Source organism: Ursus americanus, chromosome 21 (genome assembly GCF_024610735.1).
Source record: "Ursus americanus isolate L20-20 chromosome 21, mUrsAme1.1.p, whole genome shotgun sequence".
Taxonomy (NCBI): Eukaryota; Metazoa; Chordata; class Mammalia; order Carnivora; family Ursidae; genus Ursus; species Ursus americanus.
The window spans coordinates 48439958-48465928 of record NC_142147.1 but is presented as its reverse complement, the minus strand read 5'-3'; the positions used below and the strand labels follow the sequence as shown (position 1 = coordinate 48465928).

The 25971-nt window shown below is 48.3% G+C and overlaps 1 protein-coding gene, 1 long non-coding RNA gene and 1 other non-coding gene across 3 annotated transcripts; 2 read left to right on the top strand and 1 right to left on the bottom strand.

The window, feature by feature from the left end:
• Window positions 1-284: 284 nt before the first annotated feature.
• LOC148108290 (uncharacterized) lies at window positions 285-12948 on the bottom strand. The gene is made up of 3 exons (XR_015728124.1): window positions 12606-12948; window positions 11078-11200; window positions 285-1615 (listed from the first exon to the last, which is right to left on the bottom strand). It is a non-coding gene; the product is annotated as an uncharacterized LOC148108290 (long non-coding RNA).
• On the top strand, window positions 6476-6577 carry LOC123778764 (U6 spliceosomal RNA). The gene has a single exon (XR_006776004.1). It is a non-coding gene; the product is annotated as a U6 spliceosomal RNA (small nuclear RNA).
• A 9003-nt stretch (window positions 12949-21951) lies between the features above and the next one.
• Window positions 21952-25922, top strand: PGLYRP1 (peptidoglycan recognition protein 1). The gene is made up of 3 exons (XM_045776307.2): window positions 21952-22407; window positions 24964-25085; window positions 25673-25922. The coding sequence occupies exons 1-3, from the start codon at window positions 22118-22120 to the stop codon at window positions 25849-25851; spliced, it is 591 nt and encodes a 196-aa protein (XP_045632263.1). The 5' UTR covers window positions 21952-22117; the 3' UTR covers window positions 25852-25922.
• Window positions 25923-25971: the final 49 nt, after the last annotated feature.

Genomic DNA, 25971 nt, shown 5'->3' with positions numbered 1-25971 from the left:
GATGATGACCTGAGCCAAAATCAAGAGTCCTACACTTAACCAACTGAGCCACCCAGGTGCCCCAGAGCATGTGACTCTAAATCTCAGGGTTGTGAGTTCAAGCCCACATTGGGCATGGAGCCAACGAGAGAGAGAGAGAGAGAGAGAGAGAGAGAGAGAGAGAGAAGGAAGGAAGGAAGGAAGGAAGGAAGGAAGGAAGGAAGGAAGGAAGGAGGGAGGGAGAGAAGGAAGGAAGGAAGGAAGGAAGGAAGGAAGGAAGGAAGGAAGGAAGGAAGGAAGGAAGGAAAAGAAAGAAAGGAAGAAAGGAAGGGAGGGAGGAGAAGACAGGGAGGGAGGGAGGAAGGAAGGACGGACAAAGAAAAGAAGAGATAGATGGATGGACTAACGGGAAAGAAGAGTCACAGAGAATGGAAAAAGACAAAGTAAAAGGCCTCAGCAATGGAAAATCCAGATGGAGAGAAAGGCGGGGGGGGGGGGGGGACAGGAGCTTTCTTTTTTTAGCATTGGCAGTGGCTGGCCTGACCTCTGGGGTGGGCCCTGGAACAAAGCTCTCCGTCCCCATTCTTTTCTGGGGACAGTCAGTAATAGGAATAGATATTCTCAGTCCAGGAGCCCTTTGCCCCTGACCACCTGCTCTATGCAGAGCTGACTGGACAGCTTTCCGTTTGCTGCCCGCAGTCGTGGAGCTAGAACCAAGCACGATCCTCCAGCCAGAATCCAGCAACAGAGGGGAGATAGGTCCTGCCATCCCTGGTGAAACTGTCCCTGGATGAGGACCCACCCAGCTTGAGTGGGCACTTAAGTCAGTTGGACAAAACAATATAGGTCCCCAGAGCTCAGAGCAGACGTGCCTTGCCATGCGCCACCCTGAGGGGCCCTGAGGCTGGCTGGGTCCAGGGATGCCTGAGCCGGTTGAAATTCTTCCTCTTACTACACGTACTGCCTCCGACCGCAATCACAAACACCTAGACTGTTTGTCTGGAGTCTTCCCGACAGTCTCTCAGGAGGAAAGCCATAGCTAAGACAGGCCACGCAGAGGCAGCCCTCCACCCCACAAAATGCACAGCACACCCTTGTTTCAAAAACCAGCAAACCAGGAGGACAATTAAGGAAAGAGTTCACATCTGGTTACCTTATTCCACAAGTTGCAAGCAAAACAAATCAAGAAAGAACAGTTCTGGGGCGCCTGGGTGGCTCTGTCGGTTAAGTGTCTGCCTTTGGCTCAGGGCGTGATCCTGGGATCGAGCCCCACATCAGGCTCCTCCGCTGGGAGCCTGCTTCTTCCTCTCCCACTCCCTCTGCCTGTGTTCCCTCTCTCGCTGGCTGTCTCTCTCTCTGTCAAAAAAATAAATAAAATCTTAAAAAAAAAAAAGAAAAGAAAAGAAAGAAAGAACAGTTCTTTGCAATTCAGCACACAATTCAGCGTGGCGTTCGCATTCAGCCTTGCTTGATTTTGAGTGGTATCGCGATGAGATAGCAGATGTAGGGCTGTGGTCTCCAAAGCCGTCCGTGTGCCCTGCACGCCCCTGTATCCCAGGCCAGGGGGACTCCAGCCTCCTCTTTCAGCTGCCACAGGAAACATCAGCTCCAGTCCCTCTGGCAAGCCGCTCTTCAACTGGAAAGATGGTGAGAGGCGCTTTTTGAGACTGGGGATGACAAGCATCTGGGGCAAGAGGTGGAGGGTGCGGTAGAGTGCCCTACCAGCAGGACCCACGCACAGAAATTCCATCTCCGGCTCTCTCCACTCCTGCCTCCAGCCTAGAGGCGTCTCGTGTCATTTCTTGATAACAGGAACAGACATGCAGTCAGAGGTCCCACCTGGCACCTTTTGCCTCAAAGTCACCTTCCCTAGGAAAGCAACGATTTCAAGGCAGTGAGGCAGGAAGCAGGACCAGTAGGTGCTCTTATAGCCACCTATGCGACAAAGGGCACTATGGTCCCTTTGATACAGCAGTTCTCCGTGGTGGCATGGCTCTGGTTCCCACACCGGGCTAGCTGGCATGGCCAGGGCCCAGAGCTCCGGGGGGAGCCTCAGCCTGAGCAGCTGGGGGCCCCAGGGAGCAATTAACCTGGTTCCCAGCTGGGGTCGTATAGAAGCCCACCCCACCACCCTATGAATTGCTTTCTCCCTCTTCCTTATCCTCAACTAGACTCCCTCTGAGTCCGAGCACAAGTGCATGAGGATGCAGACCAGCTCGTGGGAAAGGAACGGGGTTGGCAATGGGGCCGAGCTAGAGTCATGCTTCCTGCCTGGGATATGCTCTGAGGAGAGCTGGGCTTCTGGCTAAAGCTCTGTGTTAGTTGGAAGCGGATTCTTTGGGATCTGGTTCCAGCAGGAAGTGGGCAGTGTCCCCAGAGCTAGTCTCGGGCTCACCGGGACCCTGGAAGAATGACCAATTCCCAAGTCACTTCGAAGGGAGTCAGACTGGACATGAGGAAAGCTTGTGTGAGCTCTCTGCAGGATGGGAGGGGCTGGGATGGTGTAACCCATCAAGCTATGCCTAGACCAAACACAACTTTTGGGGGGCTACTAAATGTTCCAGGGATCGAATCTGATCAGCTATTTCTCCATTTCACCCCAGTAAACCCTATTATATATGTACATTCAATGGTACTGGTGTTTGTATCCATGAGCACATAACATGACAAATGTGTCTAGTGAGACAGAATAGTGCCTCCTGGTAAATATCCCTATAAGTGTTTGCAAAACAATTTTTTCAGGGCTATAACTTTAAATATCCTCTACATCAGTGAGGAGTCGAAATTTCAATCAGGATAAACACACTCGGAGTCATTCAGTTAGAAAAAGAATTTATCAAAAGGGTACCAGGGAGCCCCAAGAATCAACTGGAAGGCTGGAAGGCTGGAAAAATGGGCACACAACTTAGCAGTCCTAGCTCTTTTTGAAACCAACCTATGGATCAGAAACAGGGAATGACTGCTTCTCCCAATGCGTGTGCCTGAAATGGGAGTCTCCCTGCCGTTGCCACCCTCCCCAATCAGAAACACTGTATTTCTGGCCCTGGAGCACTCTTCTCACCTACCAGTGACAGTGTCAGCTGCAGCCCGCAATTAGCCAGAGAGATCGCAGCCTGAAGTGAATTCCCGGAACCCTGAGCTCTCCCAGGACCTGCTGACTTCAGGTCATAGCTCAGAAATGTCTTCCAGTGGATGAAATCCTGGAGAAAATAGGGATCTGGTCCCAAATCTTGAAGGTCTCTCCTAAGCCACAGCACTGACATTTTTTTAAGAACTACGGTCTCCAATTTTAATCAATTAAAATTAAATAAGATATACGATCGAGTTCCTCAATTTCACTAACCACACTTAAGCGGTGACTACCATGTCAGACAGTGCGATGGAGAGCATGTCCATCGTTGCAGAAAGTTCTGTGGAACGGTGCTAATTGAGTTGCTGTGAGAGGTGAATTCAAAGAGAAGTCAACAAACCCTCTCAGGGATGGAGTGGATAAAAACCAGCAAAATGAAGAAGGATTCTCATCTCCTAACTTTCGTGGCTTTTCTCCCACAATGTAACCCGCTGTGGTTGTGTTGCCAGGACACTGCCCTGTGGGAACTGTCTTCTCCCAGAACAGTGACTGGAAAGTCACTGACTGTGGCCTTAGACACAACCTGGAAAATCTCAAAACGTAGTCTGCAAAAATATCACTGAATCATATACTCTTCCAACTGGTAAACTTTATGATGTGTAAACTAGATCCCAATAAAGTTGTTCAAAAGTAGTATAAATTCTATTAATAAAACAAAATCACTTATGTATGAGTTTGTCTTTCTTTTTTGTTTTTAAAGATTTTATGTATTTATTTGAGAGAGAGGGAGCGCACGAGCAGCAGGGAGGGGCAGAGGGAGAGGGAGAAGCAGGCTCCCCGCTGAGCAGGAAGCCTGACATGGGGCTCAACCTCAGGACCCTGGGGATCGTGACCTGAGCCAAGGCAGACGCTTAGCCAACTGAGCCATCCAGGAGTCCCGAGTTTGTCTGTCTTTACCTGTGATGGTCAATAGCAGCACGCTACATTTAAGGCTCTTCAGAAATGGCAAGGTGTATATAAAGACAAACATAACTAAACCATTTGTCAGAAACTGGGAAGGGGGGCGCCTGGGTAGCGCAGTCGTTGAGCGTCTGCCTTCGGCTCAGGGCGTGATCCCGGCATTCCGGGATCGAGTCCCACATCGGGCTTCTCCGCTGGGAGCCTGCTTCTTCCTCTCTCACTCCCCTGCTGTGTTCCCTCTCTCGCTGGCTGTCTCTCTGTCACATAAATAAATAAAATCTTAAAAAAATAAAGAAAGAAACTGGGAAGGGACTGAGATATTAACCTTACTGTATCCTGCTGCATTCTACAGTTTCTCCCAGAAGACACAAGACTTCTGGGTCAGAGACAAAAGATAGCTTTTGCTCCCAGCAATAGAGAGTAACCAGGTACCAGCTTCGGCACCTGTCCCCTGAGCCACAGTTCCCACAGGGCAAGGGAGGAGGCCCAGGGGATGCCAGCGCACACAGTGGATTGTATTACAGGACATGAACCTGTATCTGAACTCAGGAATCTGAATTTTTCGTAATGGGTGGTAAGCCTGCCTGGCTTTCGTCCTAGAGGACAATCTTACCACTATCACACAGGACACTAAACAAATCCGTCCTTCCCCTGAAGGGGGACACTCCCTCTCCTCTTTCAAGGCTATTCACACTACAAACAGTTCTTGAAAAGAGCCTGGAAGAAAGAGCAGTCAATGCCTCCCAGCAAGACATGCAAAAATGCCAGAGACCCACTGAGAACGGTCACCAACACCCACAAACAATTTTAAAACAAAGAAACCCAGGGGTGCCTGGGTGGCACAGCGGTTAAGTGTCTGCCTTCGGCTCAGGGCGTGATCCTGGCGTTACGAGATCGAGCCCCACATCAGGCTCTTCCGCTATGAGCCTGCTTCTTCCTCTCCCACTCCCCCTGCTTGTGTTCCCTCTCTCGCTGGCTGTCTCTCTCTGTCAAATAAATAAATAAAATCTTTAAAGAAAAAAAAAAGATTATTCTCTCCCTCTCCCTCTATTTCTCCCCACTGTGCACGCACTCTCTCTCTCTCTCTTAAAAAAAAAAATAAGAAGAACCCCATATTTGTCCCCCATAGCAGCCATGCTTAACGCTATCATTATTCTTATCGGCCAGGTGGAGACTGCCCTAGTTATTTGCCCAACCTAGGTTCCTTTTAAATTTTCAAAGACATGCATAGATAGGGTAAAACTTCCAGCTCATGCTTTTTTTAAAAATTAAAAATAAAAATCGCTCTCCCTTCCCTTGACCTCCATCCCATCTGTACTCCTGAGTCCCATGCTTGTTACCAATTTCTGGCGTTAGCCCCTTCGTAGTTTTAAATAATGTGCTTGGAATTCTCTTTGATGATTTTAGAGACCCGACTCTACCATTTATAAGCTGTGGAATTTTTTTGTTGAATGACTTAGCTCTCGGAACTTCGGTGTCTCTTCGCATACACGCAATAACCACACTTCGCTAGCTGGTACTTAAAAGTATCAAATAAAGTAAACACATTTGTAAATACCACGGAACCTGGGGACTCCAGCATGCTCCTTATGATCCAAATTGAGTCCGTTTCCGGAAACATTTTGGATAACAATGTTTCAAGACATAAGAATTTGGATTCTTTTTTTTTTTTTTAAGAAATTTTATTTTGGGGGTTGCCTGGGTTGGTCAGTCGGTAGAGCATTCAACTCTTGATCTCAGCTCAAGTCTTGATCTCCGAGTCATGCCTTCAAGCCTCACATTGGGCTTAAAACGTGGGGCTCGAACTTACAACCTCGAGATCAAAAGTCTCGTGCTCCCCGACTGAGCCAGTCGGGTTTTCACTGGGTTGGGTTTGTACTGGCCGAATCTACCAGCCTTGCTTCTTGCTTGACAAGAGGGTGCATGAGATTTCTATGAAGATGATTTAACTCTATGGGGATTAATTCTTCTACTAATAACTTTTATGACTTGCCTCTATAGTCAGTTGTACTGTTTATCTAGAGCATTCTCCATGTGGCCAGGAATTCCTCGCTTGTAGGTTCAGGATTATGAATGAAGGGGCGCCTGGGTGGCACAGCGGTAAGTGTCTGCCTTCGGCTCAGGGCGTGATCCCGGCGTTATGGGATCGAGCCCCACATCAGGCTCTTCCGCTATGAGCCTGCTTCTTCCTCTCCCACTCCCCCTGCTTGTATTCCCTCTCTCGCTGGCTGTCTCTCTCTCTGTCAAATAAATAAATAAATAAATAAAGTCTTTAAAAAAAAAAAAGGATTATGAATGAAGTACCAGCTAATTCATTTAGAAGACAGGAATGTAATTCTTCCAGGTCTGTGATCCCTTCAGCTGTTCTGTGTAAGGGCGTCTCCAGGGTTGGGTCTCCTGTTGGGGCGCCCTGGGCGTGGGAAGACATTGTGGAAATCTGCACATGCAAATACCAACCCACACAGTGCTGGCTTGGACCGAGCATACACTAAAATTGGAACGATACAGAGATTAGCACACTCCCTGTACAAGGATGACACGCAAATTTGTGAAGGGTTGCATATTTAAAACAAACAAACAAAACCACACACCAACCCACACAGACTCCTGCCAGATTAGGGGAGGAGGGCTCATGTATATGCACCCATCCTCAGATTATGACAGCCCTCCAGCATGTCTTAAGGGTTAACTTGCTTCAAGGTAACTCACTCTGCTGACTTAAGACCCTTGATCTGGAGAATTAATTTGCTTTCTTTGAGATTTACAGACCACTGGCCTTGGGCAACAAGGGACCAGAACTTTCCCAGGCCACACAGGCCAGCATGTCTGCTTGAAGCCTCCTGGGCTTTCTGACCTGCCCCAAAACTCTTTTAGCAAAATGTTTCTATTTATGGTCACACCTTAACTTAACCGACCTCCCTTTGCCCATCTGTAAACCTTGCCCTCCTTTGCAGAAAGAACAGAATACTCCTGCACAACACCTGGGTATGGAGAAATCAGACCATCTTGGGCAACTCGCCCAAACCCTGGGCACCAAGGAACTAAAATTTCTTGCACAACCTCGGAGCACGGAGATAACTCATTAGCTGGCATCATGCTTGTCTGCACCTAAGACAGAAATGTCACAGACCCCTGTGCTCCCTTAACTGATGAAACCCCTTTAAAAATCTCTGGGCCAGGCAGAAACCTCAGAGTTGGCCTTTGGACAAGAGCCCACCTTCCCCCCAGGGGGTCGGCCTCCTGAATTAAGCTCCTCTTCCTTCCCAATCAAAACTCATCTCTTGAGTATTGACCTTTCCTGGGAAAGGCAGCCAAACTTGGATTTGAGGAACAAAACCACTCCTGCCCAACATTGCTCGGGTACTTAGAGAGGAGAGAGAGGAGTCCCTCCCACCAACAATGTACTTTTACAAGGACGCGGACCCTCTGCTTTCTCTCTCTTTCACCTTCCCAATCTTTCCCTTGTGCCGTGGGGAGGAAGCCACCAGGAAACAGAGGGGCGCACCCAATAATATCCCACGTATTATCTCCTCACACAAATAACGCTAATGGTGACAATAAAATCCTAGGAAGAAGCGTGGGTGGAGTGTTCCTTTGGGCAAAGCACTCTATAATCTGCTGCCTTGCCCTCTGTTTCATGAATTTCAAAAGTCTATCCCCCAGCTCCCTATTCCTTTCTGGTTCTCTACAGCGGAGTTTCTGCAGCCCCTGCTCTTCTAGGTCGTTCTGCAACTCCATCATTTCCCACCAATGAGTCTGAAGACACACGGGATGGGTCTGGAGGTGCCTCGCAGTGGGGGCGGGGAGGGAGTACAGGGACCCCTCGAAACCTCCAGGGCAGGACAGTATGGGAAGTCTAGAAAAAGGGGGCATCTGGCGGGTGACTTGACAAGCAATCATTTCCAACTGGGTTTCCCCTGGCAGCCTTCAGAGAAAGGCATTTGCAAGAGTCACCACTTGGAGAGTGTCTACAGTCACACTGACCCTGAGGTTTGGAGCGATCTGGGAAGGTGGCGGCCAGTCAGAGCTAGTTTAGTGACATTTCACTAGATTTGTTGATGGGTTTTTGTCTTACACAGAACCCTGAGTCTTCATGTCCCTCCCCTTTCAAAGATTTTATTTATTTATTGGAGGCAGGGGGGGGGAGGCATGCTCCTCCCCTTTTAGCAGCAGCCTCCTCTGTTGTAATGTGAGTCCTGGAGGTTCCCTAGGGGTAAGAGTGTCTATCAAAAGTCCTAGTATAAAGTCCCAGCCCCAGCTCTGAGGCTGCTCTGCCCTCAACTGCTCTGGAGCCGAGAATCCAGAACCATGGCGCCCAGGATCTTTGGGGAGGATCCATGGGGCACTCCGGCCCCAAGCTTCTGTCTCGTCACATCCCCAATGTACCTCTGAACCGCAAATGTAATGCTCTCTCGCCTGCTCAATTCTTGGCTTCCTACTTGGTAATCATCCCCAGGTGACATCTGACTGCACCTCAGTCCCTCCCCTGACCTGCAACTATTAGACCCAGCCCTTCCCGGAGCCTTCCCTGTCACCCCGAGTCCGTATTGACATCCACGCTGAGCTGCTGCCCACAGTGAACACTGCTCAGTGACGTCATCTTGTGTACCCCGGTGCTGACCGGATGCTTACACTCTCTCCATCATTCTCATGCCCCTCTGCTTCTCAGCCGCTGCCTTCCGTTCTGAACTCCTGAGCTCAGGCTCAGAAGGAATCACAGGTGAGAGCAGGTGTAGTGTGGAGGGCGGAGATGGTACCATGGATGGAGGTGGGGGCTCCAGAGGTCCGAGTCTGGTCCTTGGAGCCCGTTCTGCAGTGACTCCCCCAGACACAGGACCCTGGCTGTGCCAGCCCCCACCCACATGTGAGACCAGATCTACAACCCCTTGCAGCAGTGCTATGATGAGGGGACCATCCTGCCCTTGAACAAGACCCGCCTCTGTGGCCCCAGCTGCCCCTTCTGGCCTTGCTTCCAGCATTGCTGCCTTGAGTCCTTGGGCTTTCAGAACCAGGCTGTCAGGACACCTGGGTGGCTCAGTCGGTTAGATGTCTGCCTTCAGCTCGGGTCATGATCCCAGGGTCCCGGGATGGAGCCCCATGTCGGGCTCCCTGCTCAGCAGGGAGCCTGCTTTTCCCTCTCCCTCTGCTGCTCCCCCTGCTTGTGCTCTCTCTCTCTCTCTGTGTCAAATAATAAATAAAATCCATTTTAAAAACATATACTTTTTATGCCCTTAAAATCTCTACTAAAATACACGTTTGCTAGCGCAAAAAAAAAAAAAAGAGAGAGAGAGAGAGGCAAACCAAGAAACAGACTGTTACCTATAGAGAATAAACTGCTGGTTAGCAGAGGGGAGGTGGGGCGGGGGGATGAGGGAAATGGGTGACGGGGATGAGGGAGTGCACGTGTCCTGATGAGCACCGGGTATTGTACGGGAGTGTTGAGTCACTACGCCTGAAACTAATAGGACATTGAATGCTAACTAACTGGAATTTAAATAAAAACTTTTTTAAAGTACTAAAATAAAGGTGTTTTTTTTCCTTTAAAATTACTTTATTACTGAGGAAACATCAAAGAGGAACTTCTGCTTCAGGAAAAATGGAGTAGACACACTTTTCTCTATTCTTCTTGCCAGATAAAGCTAAAAGGCCCAGACATTATATAGAAAGCAAACACAGGGGCGCCTGGGTGGCACAGCGGTTAAGCGTCTGCCTTCGGCTCAGGGCGTGATCCCAGCGTTGTGGGATCGAGCCCCACATCAGGCTCTTCCACTATGAGCCTGCTTCTTCCTTTCCCACTCCCCCTGCTTGTGTTCCCTCTCTCGCTGGCTGTCTCTATCTCTGTCGAATAAATAAATAAAATCTTTAAAAAAAAAAAAAAAGAAAGCAAACACAAAAAGACTCTGAAAGGCAGAGAGAAGAAGGCACGACACCATCATAAATCCCCTGGGCTTCCTTTGAGCGTCATACGTATACCCCAGAGATACAACTAAAGAAGCCAGCGACCCAGAAATACCTATGAAAGGAGAAAACCAAAGCCTTCCCAAAGTTTTCTCTCTCCAGCCAAAGGACCAGGAAAGGGGCAATGTAGAGAGAAAGACACTTTTAGACAGTCACTGCTCTACTCCAGGCAACTATCACCGAAGAACCGTGGCCCCACCCCCACCCCACCAGCCAAGGCCAAGCGAAGAACCAAGATTTTTATTCATCTCACCTGCCCATAAGAAGGAACCCCCAACTCCCCCTCAAGGATGCTGTTGCACAAGATGGAGGGGAAGGCCCCCCTCCACCACGGTTACAGTGTCAGGATTTTATCTAATGTAACCAAAAAAAAAAAAAATCTGTATTCGGGTGAGAGTTCGGTTGATCATAAGATTTTCCTGGCTTGCTCATCTGCAAATTGATGACATCCTTAAAATGTGTATTTGAGCAACTTCTTTTTTGATTGATATGAAAATGCAAAGTCATACACGGTTGTGATAATATTTCATTTTTAGAATAGCTTCCTGCTGATGTAACTGTCGGAGGCTCCCGTGAGCATTATGTAGCCTGGGACAGCACTGCAAATCTCAGGGAAGTCCATTCTGAATGTAAATGTCAGTACTTCTAGAGCTGATGATTCTCTCGGGACAACTTCTCTAAAAATATTTAACGTTACAAATCAGTTCTGTGTAGTGTGGATTTATTTAAATGCAAATATATCCAAGGGTATTTTGACGTTTCACCTGACATTTCCTGTAACTTCTGGAGTTGTCCAAGAAACCAAACGGGGCTTTGTAATTTATATATAATGCAAAATATTATGTGTTTCATCACTGTATCTTCAACTATAAGGAAAAATGACTTTTAAAATTACCTTCCTGGGGCGCCTGGGTGGCTCAGTCGTTAAGCATCTGTCTTCGGCTCAGGGCGTGATCCCGGAGTCCTGGGATCGAGCCCCACATCAGGCTCCTCCGCTGGGAGCCTGCTCCTTCCTCTCCCACTCCCCCTGCTTGTGTTCCCTCTCTCGCTGGCTGTCTCTATCTCTGTCAAATAACTAAATAAAATCTTCAAAAAATAAAATAAAATTACCTTCCTGGAAGGGCGCCTGGATGGCTCAGTTGGTGAAGGGACCAGCTCTTGATTTCAGTTCAGGTCTTGATCTCAGGGTTGGGAGTTCAAGCTCAGTGTTGGGCTCCATGCTGGGCATGGAGACTATGTTAAAAAAAAAAAAAAAAGATTTATTAAACACTTCCTGAAGATGAGAGTTTGGATAGGATCATTTGAATAGAGTTTTCCTTGGGTTTTGTTTTTTGGGCTTTTTGGAGGGGAGGAAGGGTTCATGTTCCATAATTTTTGGTACCCTAACCACAAGCACTCACCACTTGAGGAATTTTCCTTTGTTCTCTGCTGATTTTTTAAAAAGATTTTATTTATTTATTTGACAGAGTGAGTGAGGGAGAACCAAGGCTGGGGGGGGGGGCAGAGGGAGAGAGAGAGAGAAGCAGACTCCCCGCTGAGCAAGGAGAACAATGCGGAGCTAGATTCCAGGACCCTGAGATCATGACCTGAGCAAAAGGCAGACGCTTGGGGCGCCCGGGGTGGCACAGCGGTTAAGCGTCTGTCTTCGGCTCAGGGTGTGATCCTGGCGTTATGGGATCGAGCCCCACATCAGGCTCCTCCGCTATGAGCCTGCTTCTTCCTCTCCCACTCCCCCTGCCTGTGTTCCCTCCCTTGCTGTCTCTCTCTCTCTGTGTCAAATAAATAAATAAAATCTTAAAAAAAAAAAAAAAAAGGCAGACGCTTAACCGACTGAGGCATCCCTGATTTTTTTTTTTAATATATAATGAACTTTGTCAAGTGCCTTTCTGTGACTATTGAGACTATCATACAACGTTCTTCTTTACCTTGTTGCCATGGCAAACTATACTGATCGGGGTTTTTTTTTTTTTTTTATGATAACTAAAGTCATTTGCACTTAATGTTATTTTCTTAGAAACCAAATCATCAAATTCCTTAGTGTCCTATCAAACAGCAACGATATCAGTTCAAATTAGAGGAAATACATGCCAATGTCAGCTTCCGACAATAAAAGTAAGGAAGTTTCAAGTCCGGAAGTTTGGCTAATTGAGGTCAGGAAATCATGGAAACATTCAAGAGTGTATTTTATCGTTCTGCACATTGAAGGAAAGCAGAAGAGACTGCCGTGTTCTCTTCCATCACAAGATCATCTCTACCCCTTTATTTGCTAGAAGTGCTAGCTTGAAGAGGTCCTGGCACACTCCATTTATAATAATTTTTCTCCCATGAACAATTGTCTCATATTTGCAGTGTGTTGAAGAAAATGTTGTCTCGTAAGTCTTTTTTGTTCTTTTGAGTCTCAACCGCTGAGTCCCAGGTACTTTGGGAGAATCCTGGTGTGCTGGGTGGCATGCGGAATGCATCAAAAATCAAATTTTGGGGGAGCCTGGCTGGTTCAGCTCAGTCAGGGGAGCCTGCGGCTCTTGGTCTCAGGTCGTGAGTTCAAGCCCCATGTTGGACGCAGAGATGACTTAAAAATTAAAAAAATATATTTTTTTAAATCAAGTTTTGTATTCTGAAAATACTCTTAAATACATACACATGCCAGGGATGTGAGGCTCAGATCTGGCACTTTGACATTTGAAGAATGTGTGTGACGGAAGTTTCACGTTCATTCTGGCTTGTTCCTTCTTCTTTGGCTGCTGTGCTTCCTTTTCCGTGTTCTTTGTTGTTCTGTTGCTCTCTTTCCTCCATTTGCTCTCTTCTGCTGCCTCAACGTCTGCTGGCCGTCTCTTGCCACGCCCTGCTATTTTCTTGCTAGGCATCTCGGTCACCTAATTCAGGAAACTGGTGGGAAAAAGACGAATTCTGTGGAGCTACCAATCGACCAGAGACACCAACCAGGAGGCCTACACCTAATGGCTCATTCCCTTCCCCGTCCTCCCCCCACTTCCTCCCTCCTCCCCCTCCTCCTTTTCCTCCACGTCCTCCTTCTCCTCCTCCTTTCTCCTCCTCCTTCTTCTCCTCCATCTTTTTAAAAAAAGTAATCTCTACACCTAACGTGCACTCAAACTCACAGCCCTGAGATCAAGGGTCACACACCCTACCAACTGAGCCAGCCAAGCACTTACGTGACATGCTCTTCATAATAATGATTTTCTGAGTTTTCCTTATAATCACTGTATCGTCCTTAAAACATTTAGGCCCCAGTGGTTCCAGAATATTTTGTGCTGTGGCCACATTCCCACCTCTGCCTCCGTCTTTACCCCTGTGGGTTCCTCTCCCTCTCAAGCCGCCCACTCTTCACCATCCATCTGCTTAGGAGCTAATGAATAATCAACTCTAGTTGCAAAATGATTTGACGGCCACGGAATTTCCATCCTCTGCCAGATCTGCAATATCGATCTCCTTAGGAACAAGAATCCTGTCTCGAGGCAGCTATAAACTTTAAGCCACCGAATCTCTGATGGCCATGGTGGAAATCACAGCCCGCCCTTCGGCTCCATGCTGCTACGGGCTGCTGCAGACGCAACGGGAACACTCATGCTTCACTGACTGGGTTTTGAATGTTAAGCACACCCAGAGCGGCTGGGGCAAACCTCATTGGATCTTGGTATGCATTTGTTGGATTCTGTCTGTTCGTACTTTGTTAAAGGATTTTTGCATCCATGTTCTTTCTTTCTTTTTTTTTTTAAATTTTATTTATTTATTTATTTGTCAGAGAGAGAGAGCAAGGCGGGCAGGAGGGAGAGAGAAAAGCAGGCTCTCCGCTGAGCAAGGAGCCCACGATGCAGGGCTCGATCCCAGGACTCTGGGATCATGACCTGAGCCCAAGGCAGACACTCAACCGACTGAGCCACCCAGGTGTCCCACTGCATCCATTTTCATGAGGGATATTGGTCTGTCATTCTTTTTCTGGAGTATCTTTCTTTCTGGCTTTGGTATCTGGATTACACTGGTCTCAAGAAACAAGTTAGGAAGTACTCCTTACCTCTATTTTCAGAAAGAGTTTGTATGAAACTGTTCTTTACTCTTTGAATGTTTGAATCCACCAATAGAACTGTTGGGGTTTGGGATTTTACTCTCCTTTACAAGCCAACAAATTATTCTGGGGATGCCTGGATGGCTCAGTCAGTGAAGCGTCTGCCTTTGGCTCAAGTCATGATCCCAGAGTCCTGGGATCTCCCCTGCTCAGCCTGCTTCTCCCTCTGCCTGCCACGCCCTCTGCTTCTGCTCTCTCTGTCTCTCTGTCTCTCTCTCTGACAAACAAATAAATAAAATCTTAAAAAAAAAAACCAAATTATTCTGTAATTGTTTCATAAAAGTTGGCAGAAGGCACAAAACACCTGGGTCAGAGACAAAGGATTTTGGTATTCAGAGCATATCAAAAGGAAGAGTATTAGCATATCTGTGTTGATTCATCTCCCCCCACCCAACCCCTGCAAGTCCCGTGGGGCATGCAGAGCGAGTCAGATGCCTGGGGTTATATCACAACTGAAAAACACCGAGCTTTAGGAATCCGCCACTTTTATAGGAGCACTAAGCAAGCCTTCTCTTTATCTGGGAGGAAATGCTACTTTACCCTTCAGGGTTGCCTGGCTGGCTCAGATGGTGGAGCAGAGCTTGAGGCTCTCGATCTCAGGGTTGTGAGTTCAAGCCCCACAGTGATTGTGGAGATTACTTAAAAATAAAACATTTTTCTAAAAAATTAAAATCACTCCTTACATGCTCTTCCGTGGCTCCCCAGTGCTCACAGCAGGAATCCAGCAAGCCAGACAAGTCCCAGGAGAGTCTGGTTCTGCTAAGCTGGCTCCCCACACACTCTGGGCCTTTCCACCCCAGCAACAGCAACCTTCTTATAACTCCAGAACATTACCCCGCAGCTTCTCTTCTCCATACCTCTACTCAGGCTGGTCCCTCTGACACAACAGCCCGCTCTCTCTCTCTCTCTCTGCACCTTGGCTGATTGCGCCTATAGATGCTGTGTGATCACCATAAAACTCAGTAACTCTTTGTTCTTCATGGTATGGTTTCCATTGCTGTTATTAAGAGCAAACCACTCCCTGGGACAGGCAGGCCCCCAGGAAAATCACAGAACAAGACCGTTTCGAGGCTAAGAGTACGTCCCGTTACTATTAAGATTGGGGAAAAGTATGGCAAGGAGGGTGGGAACAGATGTGGACAGCGCGCCCTCTGGCGGTGAAAGGAGGGAACCGCGGAGAAGAATGCCGCGCCTTTTCCCCAGCGCCGAAACCAAGCCCAAGGTCAGAGCCGAGGAAGATGCTCCTTGGGGGCCTGCTACCTGCCAGGCCTAATGCTAGCCGCGCCACCCACGTGAAATATAGTATATCTGGAGTTATTACAAACAGTTATTAGTTTCTCTGTTTACTGTGTGTCTTCGCCACTAGAAAGAGCGTAAAGGAACTTCTGTTTTATTTACTGCTGAATTCCCGGCACCAGCACCAGGTAGCAGGGAGCCTGCTTCCCCCCCTGCCTGCTGCTCCCCCTGCTTGTACTCCAGGGCTCTTGCTCTCTCTCTCCTGTGCTCTGTCTCTGGCAACTAAATAAATAAAATCTTAAAAATAAATAAAATAAAATTTGTTAAAAAAGAGAGACAACAAAAAAGTATTAATCACATGACTTATTCCCGACTTACTGAGAGCTTCAACAAATGTGGGAGAAAGCTGTCCCCTTCCCTCTCCTCCCCACCTCCCCTCCAATGGCCCAGAGTGAACCATGGTCTCTGGCAGGAAATTTTAAAAAATCCATTTTGAAAGTGCACAGTCATTTGGTGTGGACTGTTGCTTTGCACATATCCTTCTATGTTGTCTTTTTGACGGTGTTTTTGTGAAGATGCAAGATCGTATTTTGCCTAGCAGCCGTTAGCTGAATGTATAACTTTTCAATGTGTAGCAATAGAGTATGTAGGCCTCTATCTATACTTTTTTTTAAAAAAGATTTTATTTATTTGAGCGAGAAAGAGAGAGAGCACAAGTGGGGGGAAGGGGCAGAGGGAGGGGGGGAAGGGGCAGAGGGAGAGGGAGAAGCAGACTCCCCACAGAGCAGGGACCCCAATGCAGGACTTGATGCAGGACTCGATCCCAGGACCCGGGGATCATGACTTGAGCCAAAGGCAGACGCTTAACCTACTGAACCACCCAGGCACCCCGGGCGTCTATCTGTACTTTTGTCTGGGAACGTGTATCTGAGGGGCAGCCGTGATGCTTACAACAGCCCTGTGAGGGCAGAACTGTCCTTAGTTACATTTCACAGGTGGGGAAACTGAGGGTGGCTTAGAATGTGATCTTCACACGTATCCATCACCAGCTATGTACAAGGAATTAGGGATATAATGGTATGCCGGGGGGGGGGGGAATGATAGCCCCTTCCTTATTTTTAAGTGGGGTGATGCTACATCCTGAATTGTTTGGGACAGTCCATGTATGCCTCCTGACCCAGCAAAATAGCTCCCCCTTTCTCTCAAGTGTCATGGTCTGGACAATACTTACAGATTTCACTCTATAGTAGGAGAGACAGAAATTCATCAAAGAATTGCACAGGTAAGTTAATAACTACACTTGCGATAAATACGAAAGAAAGGAAATGATGTGGGGAAAGCAACTAGGGGAATTCGTCACCTCTGAGGGGGCGACCCGGAAAGAAGAGTGACAATTAGGATGGGACAAGTGGGGGGGGGTGAGCATTCCAGGCTTGGGAATACCAAGGAAAAAAATGAAGATTCTGCATTGTGCTTCGACTTTGTCTTTGCCATATTCGGCATTTAATTCAACTTCTTGCATTGTTGATACGACAAAGAAAACCGGTGTTTTTGCTAACTGGAAGAGAATCTGAGGCGTTTTTATAATGGCTGAATTAATTATAACGAGATCAAAGAAAGGCAATTGATGAATTAAATATTTAAAAATTCAACTTCCTGAAATGCACAGAGAGTAGATCTAATTTCCTATTTAGAAAAATACACTTGTAATACGATCCCAGAATTAAAGGGTAATATAACAATTACCCATTGAAGCTCTTGTAAATGCTCACAAGGGTACGTCGCAGTTTTAGGATGACGAAATACAGAATAAATAAAATTCTGACAAGGGAAGACTTCACACCACCTGGCTAATGATTATATTCTTAGTATCGGCAAGCAATCTGAGGTGTAAATATCCCTGTCTTTTTACAAAGGGCGAGCTGAGTGTTTTGTAATCTTAAAGGTAAGGTACAAAGTTCCTGAATTTCTTAAGGTTCCTCTATTTAAAACTTGTACATATTGTGAAGAAAGTCCCCTGGGGACAGGGTATCAAAGTATCCTCAAGGACAGCAGAAAGGGTAGGGAAGCTAGGTGACTCAGGAAGAGGGTCTCAGGAGTGAGCCAAGTGAGGCTAGGTTGATGGCAGGCCATGGTGAGGTGCTTGGGACTCTTCCTAAGAGTCAGGAGAAGCCACAGAAAACTGTGACTCGCTTTCAAGGGTGACCTGATCAGATCTGAGCTTTGGCCTCACAGTAGCCAAGATGCATGCTGGGAAGTCACCGAGGAGGTGGGAGCAAAATCCAGGTGCAAGAAGATGGTGACTAGACCGAAGTGGGGAGAGTGGTGATAGACAGGAGCAGTCTAATTCATAAGATATTTAGGAGATAACAGCAACAGGACTTGGAGGTGAACTGGATATTTATCAGTCATTCAGGATTGATTGAGCACCTGCTATGTGCTGGGTGTTCTTTTGGGTGCTGGAAACAAGAGGAGACAGAGTAGAGTTTGGTCAAGGGTGGTGCTCTCATGCATGGCTTTTGTAACTGGAAGACAATCATGGCATTCCTTTAGACAGGGACTCCTGGAAGAGGGCTGATTATGGAGGAGCAAATCATAAACCATTTTGGGAATCTTGCATTTGAGGTCCCTGTGGGACATCCAAGTTGCAATATCAAGCAGGCAGGTGGATACACAGATGCAGAATTCATCTGAAAGCTCCAGGCTGAAGCCATGACCTGGATGAAATCACCTAGCAGAACAAGTATAGTATGATGGTCAAGGAAGGAAGAATGAGTCAAAAAGGAGAGAAAAAGGGGCGCCTGGGTGGCTCAGTCGTTAAGCATCTGCCTTCGGCTCAGGGCGTGATCCCGGGGTCTTGGGATCGAGCCCTGCATCGGGCTCTGCTCTGTTGGGAGCCTGCTTCTTCTCTCCCACGCCCCCTGCTTGTGTTCCCTCTCTCGCTGGCTGTCTCTCTCTCTGTCAAATAAATAAATAAAATCTTAAAAAAAAAAAAAAAAAGGAGAGAAAAAGACCGGCTAGAGAGGCAGAAGGAAAATCAAAACAGTCTTATGACACAGAGGCTGAGGAAAGTGCACATTTCAAGAGGGATGTGGTCAACTATGTGAAATGCTGCCTAATTGCCCAAGGTCATCCCGCTAATGAGTGGCAGGGCTGAAATTTAAAACCAGGCCTAACTATTTAATAAAGAGTACAAAGACAAATGGCTAGTCATTTGGAAACAAAATTAAACCCCTACCTCACACCACGTGCAACTATAAATTCTAGCCGAGGTAAAAGTCTTAAAAATAAAACCACAAGAAACAATAATTTTTTAAATAGAAAAAGTTTTACAATCTTGGCATGTTAGGATCTTCTTAAGGCAGGACAGGAAACACAGAAACCATAAAAGAAAGAAATAGATTTTTTTTTTTTTTATAAACTGGAGGAAAAGGTTTGCAGCACATTTGACAGACAGTGTTAATATTCCCATACACGGTGACCCAACAGGAAAATTGAGAGATTCAAAGGATGAGCAGACAGTTCACAAAAGATCAATGCAAACAGCCATAAATATATAAAGAGATAACCACCTCTCTGATGTTTGAAGAAATGCAAATAAAACAATAATGAGACACCATTCCTTGGACTGGTAAAGCATTTTAAAACTGATCCCATTACTGGGGAAAAGAAATACTAAAACTTTTTTAGGATGGTATTTGGCAATATCGATTAAAATTTTTAATATAGCTCTATTTCCTGATCCGGGTGCTGGATACACAGTGTATTCGTGTTGTGAACATTAACACAGTTCTTCACTCTATTAATTCTATTAATTCTATGAACTCTATTTAAAAAGTACATTTGTACATGTTTGAATGTATGCTATTCCTTAATGCTCTCAAAAAGAACAGAGACACAAAATGTACATACCCAATGACTCAACAATCCCAGTTATGGAATTCTTTTCTTCATTTTGCAAATTGATAACGAAAAGGTTAACAACCCAATTTATTTTATCTTTTTAAGATATTTTTTTTCTCAAGGAATCTCTACACCCAACGTGGGGCTTGAACTCACAACCCTAAGATCAAGAGGTATGTGCTCCACTGACTGAGCCAGCCAAGTGCCCGCAGCCCAATTTATTTCAAAAACGGACAATGGAGATGATAGGCAATTGACAGAAGACAAATCCAAGTGGGCAGAAAGCATAGGGGAAAAAAATCTCCCGGGTGGTCATAAAAATGCCAGTTAAAGTTACAGAGATGCTGCTTTACACCCATAAATTTAAGAAGTGATAGCGCCCACTTCTGGGGTGCATGGGGGCTCCAATACTTTCCTGGTAGAAATATGAATTGCTAACAGCCTTCGGGGGGAAAACAATCTGGGAATAACTATTAAATATGTAGTCTTTGACCTAGGAAGTCTATATTTATCAGTTACGAATTGTCCAGTATGTATGGCTGGATGTCTGATATTTTGTGCAGCGGGGGTGGGGGGTGGGGTGAAGAGCTGCAAAGCTTCAAAAAAAAGCAAAGATCCTATCAAGATGGTAAGTCTATACCATGAAATACCATGCGACTATTATGAAGATTCGATTCTCATTAGCTATGTTCACCCAGAGAGAGGCACACGGGATAGGAGGTAACAAAAGGCAAACTGATGTGCATGACTTAATTTTGTAATTAAAAAATATATATATAGTGGGGCGCCTGGGTGGCACAGTGGTTAAGCGTCTGCCTTCGGCTCAGGGCGTGATCCCGGTGTTATGGGTTCAAGCCCCGCATCAGGCTCCTCCACTGGGAGTCTGCTTCTTCCTCTCCCACTCCCCTTGCTTGTGTTCCCTCTCTCACTGGCTGTCTCTATCTCTGTCGAATAAATAAATAAAATCTTAAAAAAAAAAAAAATACATATAGGGGCACCTGGCTGGCTCAGTCAGTAGAGCAAGCGACTCTTGAGCTCTTGATCTCAGGGTTGTGAGTTCGAGCCCCACATTGGGTGGAGAGGTTCTTTAAAAATAAAAAACCTTGAAAAAGATAATAAAATAATTACTTAAAAAATTTAAAAATACATATACGGTCTTACATACGTTTGTAGGAAGTGGACTGTGGTTTAGAACTCCATCTCTGGGGTCCCAGAAGCCTGTGGCTAAACTCCAGCAGCCCCATCTTCTCCCCATATGTGATAACCTCTCTGGGCCTCAGTTTTCTTGACTATAAAAGGGGTTAATAATAGTATCTATCTCACAGACCTGTTGGAAGCATGTGCTGAGGGAATCCATGAAAAGTGCTTGGCAATGCCTGGTGTGCGTTCCAGATCACAGATGTAAGCATGATCTCCAGAGCACGGACAACACGGTGGAGGAAATCATACCACACTAGTAGTGAGCTCCAGCAGACAGAGCTGGAGGGGAGTGGGACACAGGGGGATTAACATTTTGTATCACTTCAACTGGTTACAGGCAGCACAAATTACTTTTGTAATTTTTTTTTTAATCCACTAAAGGGGAAGGAAAGGAGACACAGCAAAGGAGGGAGTCAGCCAGCTGGGGACTCACCAACTGCTCTAAGAAGGAGTGGGAAAGAGGGCTTGGGCAGGGCAGAGGCCCCAGGAGAACCTTCTGCCCCGACAGGAGATCTCAAGCCACTGAGTGGCCCTGGGCAAATGGCTGTTCCTCTCTCGACTTCAGAGTCCCTCCTGCGCAGAATGGAGCTGCCAGTGTCATCCAATGCAAAACATGTTGCTGACTACTAAGGACAGATTTGAGTTGGAGTCCCAGTGGCCCTTATGTGGCACTAGGAGCCAGACCTTGTGTAAGGGCTCGACCCTTGTCCACCCACTGAATTCCTTAATTCACGTCAACCTTCTGAGTCAGGTACTTTATATTACCATCCCCATTTTGTAGGTGGGGAAAACTGAGGCACAGAAAGCTCACTTGCAGGAGCCCACACACTGCAGTGTGGCCAGAATTCGAATGCAGGCAGCCTGGTTCTGAATCCAGGCTGTGGGCCACCAGGCTCTACTATGACCCCCTCTCCCCACCTCAGTTTGCTAGACTGCAGAATGGGTTTCCCACCACTCAACATTTTCAGTTCGCTGCAAGGGTTAAATGACCTCAGGCTTGAGCCCAGGAGAAGTGTTTTTAAAATGGGAGTTTTTGATTCTTAAACACAGAGATCAAACTGGCAGGTGGTGGGGGAGGTGGCAGGGGTGGGAGGTGGGTGAAACAGATAAAGGGCATTAAGAGGTACAAACTTCTCATTATACAGTCATGGAGATGAAAAGTACGGCATAGGAAACATAGTCAACAAGAATGCTATTGCATTGTTTGGTGACAGACGGGGGCCACACTCATCACAGTGAGCACTGAGTAATGTCCAGAACTATCCAATCACTATGTCCTACACCTGAAACTAACATAAAGTTGTATGTTAATTATACTTAAATTAAAAAAAAAAAAAAGAAAAAAAGAGGGGGGAGCCTTTGTTACCCCAGTCCTTCCAGGAGAAAGACAACGGAGGCCCAGGCCTCCAGCTTCTGTGTTAACGTTCCTGGTGAGTTGTTCAAAGCCCCACTGAGCAGAGACAAAGCTGGGCAGAGCGCCAGGCCCTTGCCCCTCCCCACCCTGACTCTCAGCTAGGAGAGAGGCCCCTTGGCTTGCCATGGGCTCTCCACTTCCCCACCTCACCACACTGCATCCTGTTGCGGTCCTGCCAGAGAAGGAAGTGGTACAGTGTGACCCGCCTGTCCCACCAGGGTGTGAAGCAAGGCCCTCCCCACTGCCCGGCCCCAGCAGATAAAGGCGGCCAGGGCCAGCGGCGAGCTCCTAGCCGTCCCTGCGTGCCTCGCCTGCCATGTCTGCCCACAGCGCGCTGCTCACCTGGGCCCTCCTGGCTTTCCTTGGACTCGGGCTTGGAGTGCCTGGAGAAGACCTCCCACATCCCTGCTGCCCGGTAGTGCCCCGGAGAGAGTGGAATGCCCCGGCGTCCAAGTGCTCTGAGAAGCTGAAACTGCCCGTGCGCTACGTGGTGGTGTCGCACACAGCCGGCAGCCCCTGCGACAGCCCGGCCTCGTGCCGGAACCAGGTCCAGAACGTACACAACTACCACGCGGGGACGCTCAACTGGTGTGACGTGGGCTACAAGTGAGTGCGGAGCGGAGGCAAAGGCTGGAGCCTGGAGGGGTGTAGGGAAAGGCATGCAGGCCTCAGGGACCACCCCCCCCCCCCGCCCCCGGCGGTTCTAAAGCCACCTGGCTGCCAGCCCCTGCAGCTTAGGCAGCCTCTCCCCGGGCTTGGTCTCTCCCCAGGGCGGGCACGCAGGACTGCGCATGTGCGCGCGGCATGCAGGTGCTAGAAAGAGGGGAAAGGGCGAAGTCCAAGCTTTTCTCCCCAGAGGAAGGGACACACTTTGCCAACACAAAAGAAAGTGTCCTCTACACTGGAGTCCATAAAGTCCACGCCTCTCTTGGGAGGTAGACAAGCAGGCTGGGGGGGGGGGGGGGGACGGTTGGAGGGGGGGCGGTAGGGTCCACTCTCAGCTCTGCTTTTTGCTGAGACCTGGGGCAGGGTCACGAACCCTCTCCCCACTTTAGTTTCCTCTCCCCCCTCTGCAAAGTCAGCTTGTGGCCCCCACTGGGTCACTAAATCAGCCAATACATACATGCAAAGCCCTTAGGATACCACCTGGCACACAATGGGAACCCCAAGTTCATGGGCTCTTGCCCTTAGGCACTTACTATATGCCAGGCCCTGCCCGGGTGCTGGGATGGGGGACACAAGAACAGTGTGAATATGGCCCTATGGGATTTAAAGACCAACAGAGAGGAACAGGCGGGAAACAAGCAAAGGCAACCAGATGAATTCAGCTGGTAATGGAAGCAACAGGGTGGGGTAGAGGTGGGGGGAGACTGAGGTGGCTCTGGGATGGGGGGCTGCGGGAGTGGTAAGCCGGGGGTCCAACAAGGGTAAAGGCTATGAGGGCAAGTGAGAGGGTCACGCCTGAATGACAGAGGTCAGGATGGCTGGAGGGAGCTGGGAGGAGTGACATGAAACGACGAAGACCTGGTCGCAGGGCCTTGTGGACCACCATGGAAGACAGGAACCATGGGAGGGATGTGAGCCTGTTAGATGGAAGCAGCTCCCTCTGGCGGCTGTGGGGAGAACAGACCGCAGGTGGGTGGCGGCAGAAACAAAGGATTACTTAGCTCTGCGTCTGTGCCCCTGCCCTCCTGCTCCCTTTCCAGTGTAACAGGCCAGGGTCCCACACAAGGGCTTCCCAGCGAGTGAACTTTGAACCCTACAGGTACTCAGACCTTAGTAAGCACCAGTCACTGTACTGGAAATCCAGGTTCCCGGGTTCCACCCTTAGAGACAGCTTCCAATAGTACTGGGGTGAAGCTGGGAAATCCAGGGACTTCACTGGAAGTCTAGACGCCTCCGAGGATATCCCCAGCTCTTCTGGCTCAAGCTTTTACAATTCAAAGGCTCTAACTTCCAGGCTTTGTCTCCAAGATTCAGGTGGTCTGATTCTAAGTTTCCATGAGATAGTGAAAACAAAGCTTGGCTCCCCAGCCTCTGGCCTCAATATTCTGATAGAAAAAGCAGACTGAAGTCTGTTTCTCAGATTTTAGGATTTAGAGTCTGATCCCAACATTCTGGATCTCCCTTGTCACATCACATTCTGTGAGTCTCAGTGTCTTTACTTATAAAAAGGGTTCTTCACTTTACCCACCTGGTGGTGGTGCTGGAGGTTTAAACTAGATGCTTCCATTTCACAAATACAGAGGGAGTCCCAATTGGCTGTGCCAGGTGCTGGGGCTGTGGCAAGGCTATAACCGGCCCAGTCCTGGAGGCCAGCATCACCATGGAATTTCTAGTCTCTTCGGAGCCAGATTCTGCATCTGGCTTCCTGCGTGGGAGATTCAGGACCCAAAGATTCTTAAGTTCCAACATTCTTTACATCTTTGGTGACTGTGAGAGCAAGAGGGCGGAGGCAGCAGATATTGCAACTCCAAAATGCTGATCTTCTAGTTAATTCCAACCTGCCAAATCAGACTCGCTCAATCAAGACGTGTCAAATGAGTCTTAAGGATCTGATGCCAGGACTGGAAACTTCCAAGAGGCAGATGCTGGGACTCCAGGGTCTGTATCTGGTTGTGATGCCAATCCTTGAGTCCCAGATCCTGTCACTCAGGGTACCCCAGCAGGGAAAAGAAAGCAGGAAGCAGGCTGGGCCAAGGGCAGAAGAGCTTCTCGGAGGAGAGTTCTGAGAGGCAGGGGTCTATGGGACACGACCTTGGGGATGACAGAGCACTTGCCTCAGAGGACTGCATGAGAGGACTCAGCAAATCAAGAGCTCAACAAATCCTCCCGGGAGGCTGGAGGAAGCAAGGAATAGGATCACATGGGAGTCCCAGGGACCCGGGTGAGAATCCGGACTCTGTCCCTGTCTGGCGGTATGACTGTGGGCAGTTGTCCCCCACCTCTCTGATTCTCTGCCTGCAGAATGGGGGCAGTACTGACTCATGGGTGGCCGTGAGGGTGTAGAGCTGTGCGTGGCACGTGGCAGGGGCCAGAGGCATCGGATGCCAGAAGAGGGAGATGTTGGGGGAAATTGTGTGTGAGTAGCAGGGCACAGGGGAGGAAGGGAGGGAGGACGACTTCCCTTACTCATCAAGCCCACCCCACCAACCCATGCAGCTTCCTGATCGGAGAAGATGGGCTCGTGTATGAGGGCCGGGGCTGGGACACCAAGGGTGATCACACAGGCATGACCTGGAATCCCATCTCCATTGGCATCTCCTTCATGGGTAACTATATGGGTAAGTGTCCAGCTGTTGGCATGGTGGGCTGACCTGGGGTCTGGGGGATGTAGTCCTTGGGAGGCTCTGTCACCTCCAAGCTCTGTGACCTCGGGCAAGTTGAGTCGGCTTCTCCGAGCCTCATCTCCTCCTTTGGATAATGACCATATCTTTGTCACCACACGGTTTGGGCCAGGATGGGTTAATCTGCATAAAAGTTCTTCGGCCAGTCCATGGCTCGTAGCAGGTGCCTGATCAATAGCCACCATCACGGGTAGGACCCAGAGGTCGGGTGGGGGCCAGAGGAGGAAGGATAAGCTCTAATCCTGACACTTGCTGAGGGCTTAACCTGTACCAGGCACTCTCCTGTGAGGGCTTTACATAAAAGAACTCATTTTCTTGTCCCACAGCCCTGTGGACAGGTGCCATCATTCTCTCCTTTTGCAGATGAGGAAACTGAGGCACAGCAATGTTAAGTCCATGCCAGGGGACTGGCAGACCCGGTTCTGGGCCCTAGTGGGGCAGGGTGCACAATTGGAACCACTACCCCATATTACCTGTGCCCCTCAAGGAAGCCCCAACCTAACTCCTGCCTCTGTCTCCCCCAGAGCGGTCACCTCCACCCCGGGCCCTCAGGGCGGCCCAGGGTTTGCTGGCTTGTGGTGTGGCTCAGGGAAAATTGAGCCCCACGTACGAGGTCAAAGGACACCGGGATGTCCAGCAGACACTCTCTCCAGGCGACCAACTCTATGAGATCATCCGGACTTGGCCACACTACCACGAGTGAGAACCTGTCTATCTTCGCCACACCTAGAAACCCCACCGCCTCCCCCTCCAATAAAAGTGCATCTCATTCTGTTTCTGTGTCCCACCACACGCCTCCCCTCCCTCTCTACCTCCCACAAGA

Coding starts and splice junctions, on each gene's coding strand:
- PGLYRP1 (XM_045776307.2), top strand. CDS start 22,118: ATGTCTGCCCACAGCGCGCTGCTCACCTGGGCCCTCCTGGCTTTCCTT. Junction 22,408..24,963: donor TGGTGTGACGTGGGCTACAA/GTGAGTGCGGAG, acceptor CAACCCATGCAG/CTTCCTGATCGGAGAAGATG. Junction 25,086..25,672: donor CTTCATGGGTAACTATATGG/GTAAGTGTCCAG, acceptor TGTCTCCCCCAG/AGCGGTCACCTCCACCCCGG.